General features: G+C 47.1%; 1 protein-coding gene across 1 annotated transcript in view; it reads left to right on the forward strand.

The window, feature by feature from the left end:
* GPD1L (glycerol-3-phosphate dehydrogenase 1 like) overlaps window positions 1–16,601 on the forward strand; it is a 51,378-nt gene extending 34,777 nt beyond the window's left edge. The window contains exons 5-8 of the mRNA XM_061196462.1: window positions 2,870–2,982; window positions 13,894–14,127; window positions 14,369–14,475; window positions 16,453–16,601. Coding sequence (XP_061052445.1) covers window positions 2,870–2,982; window positions 13,894–14,127; window positions 14,369–14,475; window positions 16,453–16,570 — 572 coding nt within the window. The 3' untranslated portion in view covers window positions 16,571–16,601. The remainder of the gene's footprint in view (window positions 1–2,869; window positions 2,983–13,893; window positions 14,128–14,368; window positions 14,476–16,452) is intronic.
* Window positions 16,602–18,749: the final 2,148 nt, after the last annotated feature.

An 18,749-nucleotide genomic window follows, 5' to 3' on the forward strand; every position in this document is an offset into this window, starting at 1 on the left:
TTCTCCCTGCCATGTCAGGTTACTCACAGCTGCTGATGGTTGGATTAAAGTGGCTCGAGTGGGAGGAGTGGGGGCCTGTCTGTAACGCTTGTGAGCCTCCCTCGTGTCGGAGGCCCCAGGCAGTGGCCGTGGTGGTGAGGACAGAGGAAAAGGACAGGAATAACATCACGATGTGAGGCCGGGGCTGCTTTGCCCAACCCAGGTGATGAAACGGTGCTGCTGGTCTGGAGGACTGTTTAAAAAAGGAAGAGGACAGTTTGCTCAAGTGGACATACTTCTAATATTTGGACAGAGGAGAACTCGGCTAAATGACATCATAGCAATGCCTGTAGAATAGGAAATGTGTTTCTTTTCTTGTTGTTTATTTTTGGGCTGCACAGCACAGCATGCGGGATCTTAGTTCCCTGACTAGGGATCGAACCTGTACCCCTTGCATTGGAAGCATGGATTCTTAACCACTGGATCACCAGGGAGGTCCTGAAAATGTGTTTCTAAGTATCGGGTGTAGGTATTTTAAACATTTTATTATATGATGGCAAATTTCCTTAAACCGAACAAATGTAGGGAGAACAGTATCATAACCCCACTGCCCATCTTTAGTAATGATTAACTGCTGGCTGGCCTTATTTCACCTGTTTCCCACCCTCTTTCCACTCTCCCCTGGATCATTTTGACATTATATTACTTCTGGGTGTAATTTTGATTGTTGACAATCCTCTTTTTTTTTTCCTGCGTTGGAAGACTGTAGTTCTGATTGTGATGTTTGTTGCTTGTTTATCTTCTCTTTCCCCACCCCTGAGGGGAACATGGCATAGAGAGGGAGTGCGGGCCCTGGAGCCAGAGCACCTGGGTTAGAATTTGGGCTCTGCCTCCTACTAGCTGTGTGACCTAGGGCAACTTGGTAAACCTCTCTGGGCCTCCTGTCTGTCAAGGGGGCAAATCAGTCATAGGCATGTAAGTATCAGCTATCTTATTATTATTATATAGACCTTTGTGTGATCCTTGTGAGCCTAGGCTGTTTTCAAACCTGATTCCTTTTCTCTTTTTTTTTTAATACATATACTCAAGGATGCTTGCTCATTGCTTTGTTTTTTTTTTTAATTTTTATTTATTTATTTATTATTTATTTTTGGCTGTGTTGGGTCTTCGTTTCTGTGCGAGGGCTTCCTCTAGTTGCGGCGAACGGGGGCCACTCTTCATCGCGGTGCATGGGCCTCTCACTATCGCGGCCTCTCTTGTTGCGGAGCACAGGCTCCAGACGCGCAGGCTCAGTAGTTGTGGCGCACGGGCTTAGTTGCTCCGCGGCATGTGGGATCTTCCCAGACCAGGGCTTGAACCCGTGTCCCCTGCATTAGCAGGCAGATTCTCAACCACTGCGCCACCAGGGAAGCCCCCTGATTCCTATTTAACCTCAGACAGTCCTGAGCGTGCCATAGTGTTTTACTCATGAGGCTAGAGGAGGTTAAATCAGAGGTTTGCCAACTTGTCTGCCCATTGGAGTCACCTGGGGAGCTTCAGAAATTAGTGATGCCTGCTCCACCCCAGAGCTTGTAATTTAATGGGTCTGGGGTGTAGCCAGCCTTCGGTGTTTTTAAAGATCCTGGGTGATTGTAATGTGCAAACAAGCTTGGGAATAGGCTTGAGAACCTCGAGGCAGGAAGGGCCAAAGTGCCATAGTCCCCAGGCTCTGTGTGGAGATCATCACGTGAGAGCTAGGTCTTGGCTGGTGAATTTTATCATCCTGATGTCCGGAGCCCTCCCAGAGCAGAGCGCCACCCTGCATCCCACCAACCAGAGCAGATCTCACATCAGGCTCTATGTGTAAAGTTTTATTTTTGTTTTGAACTGAAAGTCGCTAACCAAAAAAATAACGTGAAAAGTACTGATCCTCCGTGTCATTCTAAGCACGGTCCCAAGGGAGGGGATACAATGGGAACAAAAATGAGGACCCTTTGAATGCATTTCCGTCTTCCACAATTGTCAGTGAACATGTTTGTTGATGTTGTATCAGTTCTCTTGTTGCCATAGTGATGCTAAGTAACAAACAATCCCAGATTCTCAGTGGCATCCAAAATAAGCACAGCTAACACATCTGTGGGTCTGCTGGAGGCTGGCAGATCAAAGCTGGGGTGGTTCTGCTCCTTTGTCTCATCTTCCTGTAGAGTCCAGCGGGCCAGCCAGGATGTATTCTCACAGTGAAGGCAGAGGGACAAGGGAACCAGCCCTACTACTGCACAAATAGGCTTCAAGCCTCCACTATGTCAGGTCTGTTAATGTCCCATTGACCAAAGCCAGTCACGTGACTAAGCCCAAGGTCAAGGGGTGGGGAAATCTGTCCCACCCTCTGTGAGTCCAGGCATGTCCTCTGGTCAAGCCAAATGTTGGTAGAAAGGGATGTACTTCCTCCCCTGGAAGGAGCTTATAAGTGTGTATGGTAGCAAAAAGTTGCAACAGTTTTAGATATCAAACAATAGAAAGATGCTTAGATAAAATATAACGCATGTATGCAGTAAAATACAAAGCAGCCATTTAAAGTAATGTAGAAAGTATATGATGTCACTGAAAATTATTCCTGCCATAAATGGGGGAAGGCAGATTATGAAATCACATATGTTGTTCTCAATTTTGAGAAAAACTATGTATATTCCTATTTCAGTAAGTTAAAGATGTATGCCAAATTGTTAATGATCCTGTGGTGGGATTGTGGAATATTTTAATTTTCTATTTCTAGTCCTATGACTCTTCCAAATTTACTATCAGGAAAATATGTTATTTTTGTAATAAGAAAAACGTCAATTTAAACTGTGTTAGATGCAGAAATTAAGATGAGAGGCTGTTATTAATTTCCTTTTTTCTAACCTTTCAATAGGCAGCAAGGTAATGGAGAACGGCCTTCTCTTCAAAGAACTTCTGCAGACTCCAAATTTTCGAATTACAGTGGTGGATGACGCAGACACGGTTGAACTGTGCGGTGCTCTGAAGGTAAAGCAGCCTTGATATTTCTGCTCACAGGAGGAGTGATCACACAGGGCCACTGCTAGCATCATTGCAGCCAGTCCTGAAGAATGGCCTCTGTGTTCTGTGCACGTACTTCTGGGGAGAATAGTGAATTGGCAGCCTTGTTTATCACTTCCTGCTTTGCCCCAGCCTTTCCTTGGCGGTTAGATTTCCTCTCTCACTCATGGTTGGCTTTTATTTGTAAATCTGGGAGACGGGTGGGTTTTTGTTCTTTGGGAAATTGACAGCATTAACGTTTGGAAAGCCAGGGACTACTTTGATTGTGGAGTCTTAACCAGGGAGTGAAGTATTCTATTAATTTATACATTTCTCCTACTTACTATCTTGAGCAGGAAGAGGAACTTGGCCCCTCTGAATGATGCTACTCTATTGGTTTGATGGTGTGGCTGGTTGTTGTTTTTAAAGGAAAAAAACAATCTGCTGCTGACAGGTCTTTCTAAGAACAGCTTTATCTTTGCCTGTAAAGGGAAAAGATCAGATTAAAGAACCAGCTTCTATTGGCTAGTGGCTTGGGAGGGTCAAGGGAAGTTTCCGCACTTGGTCTTGGGCTCCTGACTTGTTCCCCTCTGCCTTTAAAAGTCGTGGTCGGGGTCCCTCTATCCTGACTCTAGGGAACAGCCCACGGGAAGCTGGGCTGCACCTTCTCATCCTTCTCCCCTTGGAATCAGAGCTGCTTTAGCTGCCATCTCAAAAAAAAAAAAAAAAGGAAAAATAAAGAGCTTCCATGTGAATGGATAACCCCTTTGAGTCACTTTTGAGTAATTTCTTTTGTAGCAGAAGCAGCTTTTCAGGAATTTGAGCACCTAGGGTAGGAAATTAAGTAATCTGGCATTCGCCTCACTTTGTCAGGTGAAAATTGCAAAGATCAAAAGAATGCAGGGGAGACCAGTCCAAAGAGCGCCTTCCCATGCTTTCTCCAAAGTGTACACCTTTTTTCCTGGTCAGAATTGAAAACCACTTTGTAGAATTAATATCGTGTGTGTATGTGTGGTCACTCTCCATACAATGAGAATTTTAAAAATTGAAGCCAACGAAAGACTTGGGCTCCCAGGCAGTCCATCTTTTCGAATGCTGGTGGGGGATTCTCACATTGCACACGACCTGCTCTACATTTAAGATGCTGGCTTTGGCTGTGTTGTTTATTTTTGTTGGTTGAGATTTTTATGTGTTTTTAATAGTCCTTCATTAAACTAATGACAACTCACCAGCAGTGGCACCATGAAGGCCTAATTGCTCAGCATGGTCTGTGTGCTCCAAAGCTGTCTTGAAGTGACTGGGTTATTTTCCGTGGTGGATGGGGAAGCTGTGAGAACCCGCCCAGAACAAAGGAGCAGGGGGAGAAGAAAGATTCTAGATTGAGGACTCTGGAGAAGTTTCTGCTGATGGGACCACATGCTGGTCCTGTGTCTGAACTGAGCATGGCTTTTCACGTCTGTTGGCAGGAAGCCTCCCGCTACCCATGATAGAGTGGTTCATGGGGGGCAGAGGCAGATGGGGGTTGAGGACCATTTATCATCCTTCCCCTGGCTTTCCTTTAAAACAGGATCAGTTACCATCATTGCTGCCGGCTTGCATCAGAGCTGGGAGTTTTGAAAACTGAGAAACAGGTGCTTTGGCAGTAATTGAGTCTAACCATCCCATTGGACAGATAAGGAGATGAGAGAGCCAAAGAGTAAATGACTCAACCGGCTGTATAAAAAAATTAAATTTAATTTAAAAAATATAAAGAGTAAATGACTCAAACTTAGCAAATATTAGCATGGTCAGAATGTGATCCTGGATTTTAAGATTCAGTCCAGTGTTCTTTGGTTACTCTGGACGACCTGACCTTTCTGGTTGGTGTCCGGGCAGTTGAATGAAATGAAGCCCTCCCTTGCTAGAGCCTGCCCAACCGGGGCAAATGGGCATGTGTTTCTTTGATTACGTAATTAATCATTTTGTTGTTTTCTTCCTGATTATAAAAGGTAGTTTCACACAACAGAGAGGTGTAAAGAAAGTGAAAATGACTGATAGACAATCCCTACATCCTGAGATAATCACTATTAATGTTTGTTGTCTCCCTTGCCAGTCTTTTTAGCAAGTACACATTCGTGTAGGTCCCCTCTTTAAAACAAAAACTGGATCTTACTGTTCAAGCAGTTTATGTTTTACTTTTTTAAAAAAATTTATTTTATTGAAGTATAGTTGATTTACAATGGTGTGTTAATTTCTGCTGTATGACAAAGTGATTCAGTTACACACGTATATGCATTCTTTTTTGTATGTTTTACTTTTTCCACATTAACAACCTTTAGTAATTTTCTCCACACTAAAAAAATTTTTGAAGTACACTTTTTTGTGTGCTCAAAAACATGAGGGCATTTGACTTACCAAAAAAAAAAAAGGAAGAAGAAAGATAACAGCTCCTTACAAGGATAAAAGAAAAAGAAAATTCAAAATGCAAAATCATGTTGTACCAGTGCATCTTACTGCTTCAGAATGTCCTTCACCTCTTAGCTACATTAATCTCTTAATCACTACGGGAGTATTCCTTTGTAAATATCAACTTTATTTAGGCATAATTCGTGTATATTAAACTGCATCCAGTTAAATATATAATGCAGTGGGTTTTAACAGTTGGGTGTATATACCCTGAAAATCATCACCACAATACAGGACATTTCCATCACCCCAAACAATTCTGTATGTCTTTTTTTTGTAAATTTATTTATTTGTTTTTGGCTGCGTTGGGTCTTTGTTGCTACGCGTGGGCTTTCTCTAGTTGCCACGAACGGGGGCTTCTCTTCGTTGTGGTGCGTGGGCTTCTCATTGCAGTGGCTTCTCTTGTTGCGGAGCATGGGCTCTAGGCACGCGGGCTTCAGTGGTTGTGGCGCGCAGGCTCAGTAGTTGTGGCACACGGGCTTAGTTGCTCCGCAGCGTGTGCGATCTTCCCGGATCAGGGCTTACCTGTGTCCCCTGCATTGGCAGGCAGATTCTTAACCACTGTGCCACCAGGGAAGCCCACATATATGTCTTTTTATAGTTCACCCCTCTCTCCCAAGCCAGCAGCCACTGATCTGCTTTTGTACACTATAGAATTTTTATAATGGAGTTGTGCAATATGTACTCTTCTGTGTCTGGCTTCTTTCACTAGCAGTGAATTTTTGTTTTAATGTGAAGTTTAAGAGGTACTTCATATAGAAAAGTACAGGAACCGTAAGTGTACAGCTCAACCTGTGTTTTCTTTTTTATTTAATTAATTAATTTGTTTATTTTTGGCTGCTTTGGGTCTTTGTTGCTGCACGAGGGCTTTCTCTAGTTGTGGCGAGCGGGGGCTACTCTTCATTGCAGTGTGCAGGCTTATTGCAGTGACTTCTCTTGTTGTGGAGCACGGGCTCTAGGCATGCGAGCTTCAGTAGTTGTGGCACGCGGGCTCAGTAATTGTGCGCAGGCTCAGTAGTGGCGCACGGGCTTAGTTGCTCTGCGGCATGTGGGATCTTCCCGGACCAGGGCTCGGACCTGTGTCCCCTGCATTGGCAGGCAGATTCTTAACCACTGCGCCACCAGGGAAGTCCTCAACCTATGTTATTTTTAATAAATACTCTATCAGGATTAAGTTTCATTAACAGAGACCCAAAATAATAGTGACTGGGACTTCCCTGGTGGTATAGTGGTTAGGAATCCACCTGCCAATGCAAGGGACACGGGATCGAGCCCTGGTCCAGGAAGATCCCACGTGCCGCAGAGCAACTAAACCCGTGCGCCACTACTGAGCCCGTGCACCACAACTACTGAAGCCCGCGCCTAGAGCCCGTGCTCCACAACAAGAGAAGCCACTGCAGTTAGTCCGCGCACTGCAACTAGGAGTAGCCCCCGCTCACCGCAACTAGAGAAGGCCTACGTGCAGCAACAAAGACCCAACACAGCCAAAAATAAAAAATAAATAAATTTATATAAATAAATAAATAATAAAACCTGTGCATTAAAACCAGATTTAGTTTCACAAACAATTAAAAAAAAAATAGTGGCTAAACAAGGTAGAAGTTTATTTCTTTCTTGTGTAAAAATCCTGAATCCATATGACAACTCCATTCCACCGAATTCTCAGGGACCCAGGCTCCTTCCAGCTCACGAGGTATGGCTCTTGTACTTGTGTTCCAAGATGGTGACCAGAGCTCCAACCATCACATCTGCCTTCCAGGCAGCAGGGTGAAAAAAAGGATAAAGGGCATGTGGCAGCTGTCCTTTAAGGCAGGTTCTGGGAGTCACAGTGTAACACTTTGGCTTCATCTTAATGGGCAGTTAGTACTTAATTGTGTGAATATACCTGCTGCAGGGGAGGTTGGGAAATTTCCCCCTCTCTCTGGGTAGCCATAAACTTGCATGAAAATCAGGAACTCTAGGACTCAGGAAGAAGAGGAGAGTAGATTGGGAGATACACCCATTACCTGTGCCACAGAGGCTCGGCGTTCTTTGTAGGGTTGTCTGTGGTGAGGCTCACCACCCTAATTGCTGGGCGTGTAGGTTTCCTCCAGAGCTTTGGCTGTGATGAATGTACTGTGGGCCACAGCCTGGTGCCCAGTCTCAGCCAGGGCCGCATGTGGCTGTGTGCATTTACATGCAAATTAATTAAAACTTTTTTAAAAATTCAAAATTCAGCTTCTGAGTCACAGTAGCCCCATTTCGGAGACTCAGTAGCCACATTAGTCTTCAGTGAGTCTCAGCAGCTAGTGGCTACTCTGTTGGACAAGCAGATAGCAAACATTTACGTCATCACAGAAACTTCTGCTGGACAACACTGCTCTCGCTAAGGCAGCTTCTCATCAGGGTGTGCAGCCTGGTGGGCTGAGCGTGGGCTTGATCTTGGGCCTCCTAGACATCTCAGCCAGGTGGCCTTACACAGTACTCAACCTGCAAACCATACGTAGTACCTCGGCGTAGTTAGCCTACACTTTTCAGGTTTCCGCGTGGTCAGATGCACTCGGAGGTGGCCTCAGGAAGAGTCAGGCGGGTTGTTGGACTTACAGAAAATACTGACTTGGGTTTCAGCAGGGCCATTCTCCCTAGGTGGTGAGAGTGTTTGCATAAACTGTGGGTCACATGGGCTGCTCCTCCAGTTTTGTAGTCTTTTTGTGGGAGGGTGGGAGCGAAAGAAACTGAGCCCTATCCAACCCGCCCCAATTCAGGACTGCAGAGACCGCACTTCGCGGAGGATGATTGCCTCTGAGTATTGCTATCACCCGGGAAATGGGCAGTGGCTTAAGGACGCCTGTCTTCTGAAAATCATGGTATTTTTAGCTCTGTGTTTAAAATAGTGAATAAATTTTCACTAGTCACATGAATAGTTTAAAGTAGATTTAAATGCCCAGCGGATAGTGATAAATTTCACAGCTGAGCGATCTCAGAGGACATCTGTTCGGGTGCTATTCAGACATGATCTGACCAGCTCAGTGTGTTTATTTTTCTTTTGACAGTGATAAGTGGTAGGTGAGAGAGTGAGGATTTCAGGATGCATCATATGGTGATTAAACTGGCCCAGGGTCCCCTTAGAAGGGAGGGGTTGACTCTGCAGTGGCCCCTCCTCCCCGTGGTGGGGAGGCCAGACATCCAGGGGAAACTGGGAGGTGGTCCCAACCTGTGTGCCCCTGGGCCACGGGCACCCTCCTCTGCCTTTTCTCTGAGCGCAGTGATATAGAAGGTTAGAAGCACTGCGTTGGAGCTCAGGGCTCATCCATTACAGCTCCTGCTTGGATGCTTCCAGTGACTGAGAGCTCACTCCCTTTGCTTCGGTCTTTTCCGTTGGGTGGGGTCAACTCTTCTTGTTAGAAAGTTCTTGTCTTGCTGAGCTGGCCCCTCTGTGCCTTCCACTCACTGGCCTGGAGCAGCCTTGTGTGATCTGCTCCCTGGAGAGAACTAGGAAGCTGGGCTGCCAGGGCTTGAAACCCAGCTCTCCTGGTCCTGACTGTACAACCTTGGATGGGCTACTTACCCCGGGTGCCTGAGTTTCCTTGCCTCTCACTGTGTGTAGTAACAGGACCTGCCTTATAGGAACATTGTGAAGATTAAATCAGTTAATAATATATGAAGCACTTGGAAACAGTTCAGTAAGGTTAACTTTTTTTTTTAACATCTTTATTGGAGTATAATAGCTTTACAATGGTGTGTTAGTTTCTGCTGTATAACAAAGTGAATCAGCTATACATGTACATATATCCCCATATCTCCTCCCTGTTGCGTCTGCCTCCCACCCTCCCTATCCCACCCCTCTAGGTGGTCACAAAGCACCGAGCTGATCTCCTTGTGCTATGCAGCTGCTTCCCACTAGCTATCTATTTTACATTTGGTAGTGTATATATGTCCATGCCACTCTCTCACTTCGTCCCGGCTTACCCTTCCCCCTCCCCGTATCATAAGGTTAACTTTTGTTGTTATTTTTATTATTCTTTCCCATAAATCTTTTCTCCTCCTAGACCTCCCGCTTTTGCCTCCTGAGCCTCCATGCAGGCCCAAGAGGCAGTCCTCTTTGATATCTGGTTGCAGAGGTCTCAGGAAGGTCTCTTGGACCCGGAGAGGGGTGGGAGTGGCCAGGCCACGTTTGCCATACCATGGAAGCAGCAGGGAACAAGGAACAGTGGGCCCGTGGAGCCAGGCACCGGGGGCGTGTCCCATGTGCATCACTTACCAGCCAGGCGTTCTTGGCAAGCCGTTGACCCTCGGTGAGCCAGCCAGGGGGACAGGCACACACTTGCCGGGGTTGCCATGAGAATTCGGATGAGACCGTGTGTGCAGTGGCCTGGTGGGCTCACTGTAGGCACTTTGTAAATAATCCGTAGGAGCCCCTTGTTGAAAGGAAGTCCGTGTTATGTCCCATCCAGTCTGTAGACGCTGGCTGGGGTTGGTTTGTCAAGTGACCTCCAGAGTGGGTCGCATTGTGAGGAAGGGGGAGCCACAGAGACACAGCCCAGGAGGCATCAGAGAGCCATTTCCACAATCTAACCATTTGGAAGCTAGGCCTTGGCATGTTGCCATGGTAACTTCGATAAAACCATTTGGTGGGCTCACCAACATTTGGCTTCATGGTCTCTGTGGTCAGTCCCTCTGCACGTCCTTCGGTGTCTCTCTGTTGCCCCAGGGCTTTCCCACTGTCTGCAGTCCCAGGGCAGGCCACAACTGGGCCAGCTTCCCTGGAGGAATGTCACCACCAGAAGAGCCTTGAGAGATCTCGTCCAAGCCCTGAATTTAACAACCAAGACCAAGAAGGCTCAGACAGGTGGAGGGATTATCCCAAGGTCACACAGCGACAAGGCAGACTGAGAACCAGAAGCCCTCTGGATGTCATGCGTGTGCCCCTCGTATCTCCCTATGCGCTTCCTCAGTTTGGCTGCTATGCCAAGAGGGGTGACTGGGCCTGTTTGGACCCAGCCTTGGGTGTTCTCTCGCTCCTGGTCTCTGCACGGTGTCCCATCTAAAAGGTCCGGCTGTTCCATCCCAACTCAGCAGCTCTGGGGAAGAGCCACAGAATGGATCCTAGTTCGCCCGTCAGCATCTCTCCAGCTCCTTCACTCTGCCTCTCCCCCCTCCTCTGCACGTGATGCTGCCAGACGCCAAGCGCGCCCAGCCAGGAATCGCCCTCCCCCCATCCCTCTGCACACGCAGCAGGTGCTTGGGGCTGGTGGTTGCCATCAGAGAGCTGCTGAGACCTACAGTCTGCATTGCCTGTGTGGTGGGAAGGACTGGAGAAGCTCACAGGTACAGGCAGAGGTGGTACCTTATGAAAACATGCTCCCGGGTCAGGAGGCTGGATTCCTCAGCTCCGCCTGCAGCTGTACGAGCCGGGGTCTGCGTGGATCCTGGCCTTTGCAGAGGAATAGCCAGAACCAGAGTAAGGCCTGATGTGATTGCTGAGGAAAGGAAGGTTCATTTAGGGCCCCTGCCTTCTGGTCCCTCATTCAGCTGTCTTCATCTGCTGCCACCCAGGGAACCAGGAGAGGGTCCTGCTCTGTTGGAAGCCCACCGAAGCTTCTAGAGGGCTCACGGGAACTTTTTCATCTGAAGTGGCCGCGTCCTGTCAGGGTGAGCCTGGCCACATCAGTGCTGTGTTTGATCTGTTTTATACAAAATTGCATATCAACCAGAGAAGACATTTTTCCTCCCCGGGTCATTCCATTTTCTACCTCATCCCTCAGATTTTATAGTCCTGAATGTTTTTTAAAATGTTCTGTCTTGGGGGGCTTCCCTGCTGGCGCAGTGGTTGGGAATCTGCCTGCCAATGCAGGAGACACGGGTTTGAGCCCTGGTCTGGGAAGATCACACATGCCGCGGAGCAACTAGGCCCGTGAGCCACAACTACTGAGCCTGCGCGTCTGGAGCCTGTGCTCCGTAACAAGAGAGGCCGCGACAGTGAGAGGCCCGCGCACCGCGATGAAGAGTGGCCCCCGCTTGCCGCAACTAGAGAAAGCCCTCGCACAGAAACAAAGACCCAACACAGCCAAAAATTAATAAATAAATAAATAAATTTATTAAAAAAAAAAAATAAAATAAAATAAAATGTTCTGTCTTTAATTAATTTTAAAAAATTAGGGGGAGTGAGGAAGAAATGCACTTATTTTATTTTAGCTTATTTCTCATTGTTACTAACTGGCTTCATAGTTTAAGGTCTCTTAAGGCACAAATCCCTATACAGGCATCAGGTATTATGGCAAAATGCTTGTGTGGTTAGACAGAGGCAGAATACTTGCATTTTTTCCTGCATTGAGTGCTCTTGGAGAGGGAGCTGGTAACATGGAAAGAGCTGGGAACCTGAGGGTTGACTGGTGTCCCAAACAAGTCCACCCCCCCACCGCCACCCCCCCGTTACCTCCACTCAGGCATTACTTGGCATATGTGATTGTCTGGTTTTACATAGGATTTGAGACCCAGTTCAGATGCCACTTCCTCCATGCAGGCTTCCCTGCTTTGAAATGAAGCTTCTCCGTACAATCTCGTCCTTCTGTCTCCTGATGTGCTTTTCTATGTCTTTTCCCAGTGATACTGTCAAGTCCTTGAGGACAAGCCCTGTGTCTAATTCTATCTTTGCAGCCCCCCACCCCCTGAGGGCACCCTCAACCCCTCCAGGGTCCAGCGGGGCTTCCCACAGTGCACGCTCAGTACACATGGGTTGAAATGAGACCCAACCTTCAGTACCTCTTACGGAATATCACTTTCTGCTGAGCATCGTTGTGATTTGTGCACAGGTTTTATTTTCCTGCTAAGTTGGGGGTGGCGAACTTTTTCCAGAAGAGCTCGTTAGAAAATGTGAGCTTTGCAGACCTTACAGGTCTCTGCACAACTACTCAGATCTGTTGACAGCACACAGGCAACCACAGACAGTATGTAACTGAACGGGGGTTCCTGGTTTCCAGTACAACGTTACCTATAACACTTGGCCCTAATTTGCTGACCCCCGAACTAGGTTATCAGCTTCTGAAGAGTCAAGTCTGTGTCTGATCTGCCTGGTGTCCAGCATAGAGCCACACAACAACCCAGCGCTTCAGAAATGCTCATTTAGGGATTATTAAATTTATTTATTTACTTACTTATTTTTGGCTGAGTTGGGTCTTCGTTGCAGTGCACGGGCTTCTCATTGCAGTGGCTTCTCTTGTTGCGGGTCACGGGCTCTAGAGCGCAGGCTCAATAGTTGTGGCGCACGGGTTTAGTTGCTCTGCGGCATGTGGGATCTTCCCAGACCAGAGATCAAACCTGTGTCCCCTGCACTGGCAGGTGGATTCTTAACCACTGCACCACCAGGGAAGTCCCAGGGCTTATTAAATGAAACAAAAGGCGGAAACTTGATCTGCACGTACACATTCATCATCACGCAGCACTTCTGACCCAGGTACGCTCCCAACAGAAATGCCTGCTCACGGTCACCAGAGGTCATGTACCAGGTGTCATAGCAGAGCCATTTGTAATGGCTCCAAACTGGAAACTACCCCAATGCCAATCAACAGAACAGATAAATTGCAGTATATTTGCACAATGGAATATAACGTAGCAATGAAAATAAATGGGTTATGTGTAAAAATACGGCTGAAGCTCACAAACGTGATGTCAAATTGAGACAGAGAAGATAGACACGAAGGATTACACCCTGTATGATTCTATTCATATAAAGTTTAAGGACAAGGAAAGTAAACCTGTGCCATTAGAAGTCAGGAGAGAGGTTACCTTTGGTGCAGGGGTGACCAGGAGAGGGTCAGAGGGGACTTCCTGGGGCACTGGTTACGTTCTACTCCTTGATCAGGGTGCTGGTTACACAGGTGTGTCTGGTTTTTGAAAATTCATCAAGCTGTGCACTTATGATTTGACTACTTTTCTGTGAATGTTATAGTTGAATAAAGCATTTGATTTATTCAACTATAAAAGAAAAAAAAAAAAGCCATTTGTTCAAACAGTATTTGACCAGAGACTACCATCCACCGTTCCCATTCTGGCTGATGCCTACCTCTGAGCACAGGTGTGGGCTCTTTGCCCTGTGAATGGGAATATGGGAGCCTGGTCCCTTATTTCTACTCTCTCTCTCTCACGGGTCCAGAAGCAGAACCCCGGGTCGTGGGACTTCCCTAGTGGTCCAGTGGTTAAGACTCCGAGCTCCCAGTGCAGGGGGCCTGGGTTCGATCCCTGGTCGGGGAACTAGATCCCGCATGCTGGAACTAAAAGATCCCGCGTGCAGCAACGAAGATTCTGCATGCTGCAACTAAGACCCGGCACAGCCAAATAAATAAATAAATGTTAAAAAAAAAACCAAAAAACCCTGGGTCGTGTGGGACCCAGGGGAGCCAGTGTCCCTGCCTTCCCTGCATTCTCTCCCCCAGCGGGCATGTGACGGCATCCCCGGGCTTCTTGTCTCCTTTGTAGAACATCGTGGCCGTGGGAGCCGGGTTCTGCGACGGCCTCCACTGTGGCGACAACACCAAAGCCGCTGTCATCCGCCTGGGGCTCATGGAAATGATCGCCTTTGCCAGGATCTTCTGCAAGGGCCAGGTGTCCACGGCCACCTTCCTGGAGAGCTGCGGCGTGGCTGATCTGATCACCACCTGCTATGGGGGCCGGAACCGCAGGGTGGCCGAGGCCTTTGCCAGGACCGGAAAGGTAGCCCCCGGCATGGGATCCCGGGCTGGGGAGAGCCGCTGTCCTGGGGGTGGAGGCTGTGTGTGCTGGGCTTGTCCTGCTGACCCCCATCTGCCTTTGCTTAAAAGCACTTCAGTCCTACACCCTCTGCCTTGTATGTCGTTATCTTTTCTTGGCTTGCAGCTCTCCTCCCCCACTCTGCTCTTAAAATAAGTGATGCTCTAGATTTTACAGGAGATTGTTTTCATCCTTTGTTTTTAAGACCATCGAAGAATTGGAGAAGGAGATGCTGAATGGGCAGAAGCTGCAAGGACCTCAGACTTCGGCCGAGGTGTACCGCATACTCAAACAGAAGGGGCTGCTCGACAAGTAAGTGTCCCAGTGTCCACGAGGCCAGAGGAGCGGCCATCATCTCCCCCCTTGCTCATGACCCCCAGCCTGGTCAGCGCGTGAGCACAGGCATTTGATGAGTGTGTGCAGAAAGTTACTGGATTAGTTCCATCCTTTGTGTGATGTGAGGGTCTGTGGCAGGAAACATCTGCCTGCCCTGAAAATGAGCATTTTACACAAAACACAAAACGAGGGAGGGAGGCTCAGCGCTGTAAGGCATAGTACAAAATAGGAAGTTTGAGATTCTGGCTTGTCCTGCAGGGTGTTTGGTAAGAGCTACATGACATACATTTTAAATTTTAAAAAAAAGATTACTTTGTCCTTTTAATAAAAAGACATAGCCTTGTTAATGAAATGTCAAACAATTCAGAAAAGAAGGAAGGACAAGTTGCCCCCAGGACTGCAGCACTAGAGATGCCCTGTTTAAGGTGTGATGAGCAGCCTTGTAGTCTCCCCACCCATCCTCTGCTGCCCGTCCAGGTGGGTCACGTGTTAGAGGTGGCTTGGATCAGCTTGCTCTGCTGCGGGATGGAGGGAGGAAGCCCGGTAGTCCCACAGAAGCTGCGCAGCGTCTGAGGCTGCCCCAGCCCTTCCTCTTATTGATTTGCTAAGCCTGTCTCCATAATCGCGATGCCACCACACCACCCAGTAAATGCTTGTGTGGCACATCCTGGGCGTCCTTAACTCTCCTGTAATAGTCTGGAGAGGTGGGTGCCTGGGAGAGTAGGGAGCTGGTCCCCAGCGTGCACTTCTCTGCACCGGGAGGTGGGTCACGGGTCTGCTATCAGGTCCCTTACCCTCTACAGGTCAGTCTAGATGCTGCTGGTCCCAAGCACCTGCATCTTGACCCCGCCGCCTGCATCCAGCTCTCCCCCTTGTTCAGCCGTCCAGTTCCCTATTGGAAGTTAGAAATGAGGGACAACAGAACATTTGTCTTCCTTCCTTAATTTGCATTTGATTTTTTTGAAACGGCTTTCAATGCCAGCCGGGCAGAGGGGGGAGTCATAAACAAGCCTCGGAGGAGGAGAACTACCTTTTAATCATGATTAAAAGGAAAATACCCATGACATGCATGGTTTTCCTTACCTATTTAACAGCAGACACTGATGGGTTTGTGTGTGATTGGGGCTACTTTAATGACCGTTAAGTCTTTATCAGGAAATTTTGTGTTAAGTCTTAAAAAAAATACCTGGGTGTTTGATGATGGTGAGTCTCTCCCAATCACAGTTTTAAAGTGGCATCTGTGTGCAACCAAGATAGAGTCCTAGGATCCCACAGTAGTACACAGATAGGATAGGGTCCTGCCCTTTGATAGGATTCTATGAGTTGACACATTGGCTGGTGTGAGTCTGTGTGTTGTCTAACTACTGGAGGATACAGGCTGGAACAGGTGTTCTGGGATCAGTACCTGCCTGTTTAAAAGCAAGTGTAACCAAGCAGGAGAAACCCGCCTCTCCACAGTCATGTCCCATTTTCTTCTGATTAGAAATTGACCCAGCCATCCCTGTGCTTAGTGAGGTCGCTGCTGGATTGCGGGGCACCTGCCCTTCTCCCAGGCCTCGTGTCGAGTCCCATGGGCCCATCCCCCACTGCGCCTGCCCCCAGTGGCACAAGTAGAGCCAAGTCCTGCTATTCTCCCTTTGCACCGCTGCTTACCTGGATTTCTTTCTTTTCCATTCTAGCCATCACCATGCTGGTCTTCCTCCATTTCCTTCTCCCTTCCCTGCTATAAAAAGAGCGCTGAGCAGGAGGCCAGTGGCCTTGTGTCTCATTAGCTGTGTGGTCTTGGGCAGGTCATGTTTTTAGCTGCTCTGTGCCGTTTATCCACAAAGTCAAAGTGGTAGACCAGATGACTGCTGTGGTCACCTCTAACTCAGAGGCCTCCTGCTCTTAGAGAAGGAGGTCCACAGGCCTTAGGTTGGCATCTCAGTTGAGTACCAACTTTGTTTCTAACAGTGTGTCCTGTGACCCCTGCTTTAGTGGAAGCGGACCTCCCTTGGCCCCAACCGCCTCCTTCTCAGACTCCTGTGTGCATCTGTCCTGCGGTTTGGCCTGCCTGGACACCCCCTTATGAGCATCTCAACCATCACCACCCACAAGGCAAGCCAGGTCTGTCCTCAGAGAACCTCTTTCGTATCCTCCAGATACAAATCATTTTCCCTGCTTTGAACTTACTGTTTAGAGCAGCAGTCGGCAAACTTTCTCTGTAAAGAATCACATAACAAAGATTTCATCTTTGTAGACCACATACAGGACTCTGCCCTATAGTCTTTGTTTCTGTTCATAGCTCTTTAAAAAGGTAAAAATGATTCTTAGCCTACAGGCGGCACAGAAACAAGTCACAGGCCAGACTTGCTTCTCAGGCCATGGTTTGCCAACCCCTGGTTTAGACACTATTGCTGCTAATGTGCTATGGACTTATTGCATAAACTTACAATTTTACTTCTATTTTTCAAATTTGGGAGCGGGGGGGCACATGCTTTTGGAAGAAAAAAGAATTAAAGTCATACAAAAAGGCACACAGGTTAAAGTGGGCCCTGATCCCTACCCCAGATGGAGGTGGATTTCTCAGGGTTCGGTGAACTTTCCACATGGCCCTTTTGTTTGTGTGATGGGTAACGAACTCCACAGTCTGCTTTGTCCCTTTTCATCACTTCAGAATTTTTTTTTTTTTTTTTTGGCTTCGCCATGCAGCATGTGGGATCTTAGTTCCCCAACCTGGGATCGAACCTGTGCCCCCTACATTGGAAGTGTGGAGTCTTAACCACTGGGCCGCCAGGGAAGTCCCCTAGGATATATTTTGAAAATCATTCCACATCTGCACCTAGAGGTCTCATTTAATGGCTGCAGAACATTCCATGGTGTGGGAGAACCTCAGTTTATTTATTAACCAATCTTCTCTTGATAGACGTTAAGACATTAATAGACATTGTTGGGGTTTTTCTGTTGTTGTGAAATTTGCTTTATTTAACGTCCTTGTGCCTGTGTCTTTATGACCATGTGTGAGTATCAGGTGTTTGTATTAGTCTGCTTGGGCTGCCACAGCAAAATGCCACAGACAGAGTGGCTCACACAACAGAAATTTGTTCCTCACAGTTATAGAGGACAGAAATCGAAGGTGTCGGCAGGGTTGACCTCTCTGAAGCCTCTTCTCCCCGCATCTTCTCGTGGTCCCCCCTCTGTGTACGTCTGAGTCCTAGTCTCCTTTTCTTATGAGGACTGCAGCCGTATTGGTTTAGGGCCCATCTTTTTTTTTTTTTGGCCACACCACCCGGCGTGTGGTATCTTAGTTCCCTGACCAGGGATCGAACCCGAGCCTCCTGCATTGGAAGGCAGAGTCTTAACTACTGGACTGCTGGGAAAGTCCCATGGTCCATCTTAATGAACCCTTTTCGCTTAATTACCTCCTTCAGTGCCCTGTCTCCAAATATAGTCATTCTGAGGGGCTGGGGCATTGGGTGAATTTGGGGGAGGAGTACAATCAACCCATAACAGTGTTGTAAGCTCCTTGAGGGCTGGGGCCTCATTTATAACACTGCACATCCCTGCTCATGATTGAGGCCTGACACATCTAAGCCCTCAGTATCCATTAGTAGGATAGCTGATTTATTTGGTTTATGCCCATTTTTTAATAAAATATTATCTTTTGTCGTCCTTTCACTTTTTGAAAAAAAATATTTATTTTTTGGGAAGTATTTTTTCTGTGCAATATTATATGCTACAGGTGTACAATATAGTGAATCACAATTTTTAAAGGTTATACTCCATTTACAGTTATTATAAAATATTGGTTATATTCCTCATGTTATAAAATATATGCATGTAGCTTATTTTATACATAATAGTTTGTACCTCCTGTTCTCCCACTCCTGTATTGCCCCTCCCCCCTTCCCTCTCCTCATCCTCGCTGGTAACCACTAGTTTGTTCTCTGTATCTGTGAGTCTGCTTCTTTCTTTGTTATATTCACTTGTTTGTTGTATTTTTTAGATTCCACATATAAGTGATATGGTACAGTATTTGTCTTTCTCTGACTTATTTCACTTAGCATAATACCCTCCGAGTCCATTTGCTGCAAATGGCAAAATTTCATTCTTTTTTATGGTTGAGTAGTATTCCATTGTTTATATATACCACATCTTCTTCATCCATTCATCTGTTGATGACCATTTAGGTTGCTTCCATATCTTGGCAATTGTAAATAATGCTGCTATGAATATTGGGGTGCATGTATCTTTTCAAATTAGTGCTTTTG

This window comes from Eubalaena glacialis, chromosome 7 (assembly GCF_028564815.1).
Source record: "Eubalaena glacialis isolate mEubGla1 chromosome 7, mEubGla1.1.hap2.+ XY, whole genome shotgun sequence".
NCBI classification, from domain to species: Eukaryota; Metazoa; Chordata; class Mammalia; order Artiodactyla; family Balaenidae; genus Eubalaena; species Eubalaena glacialis.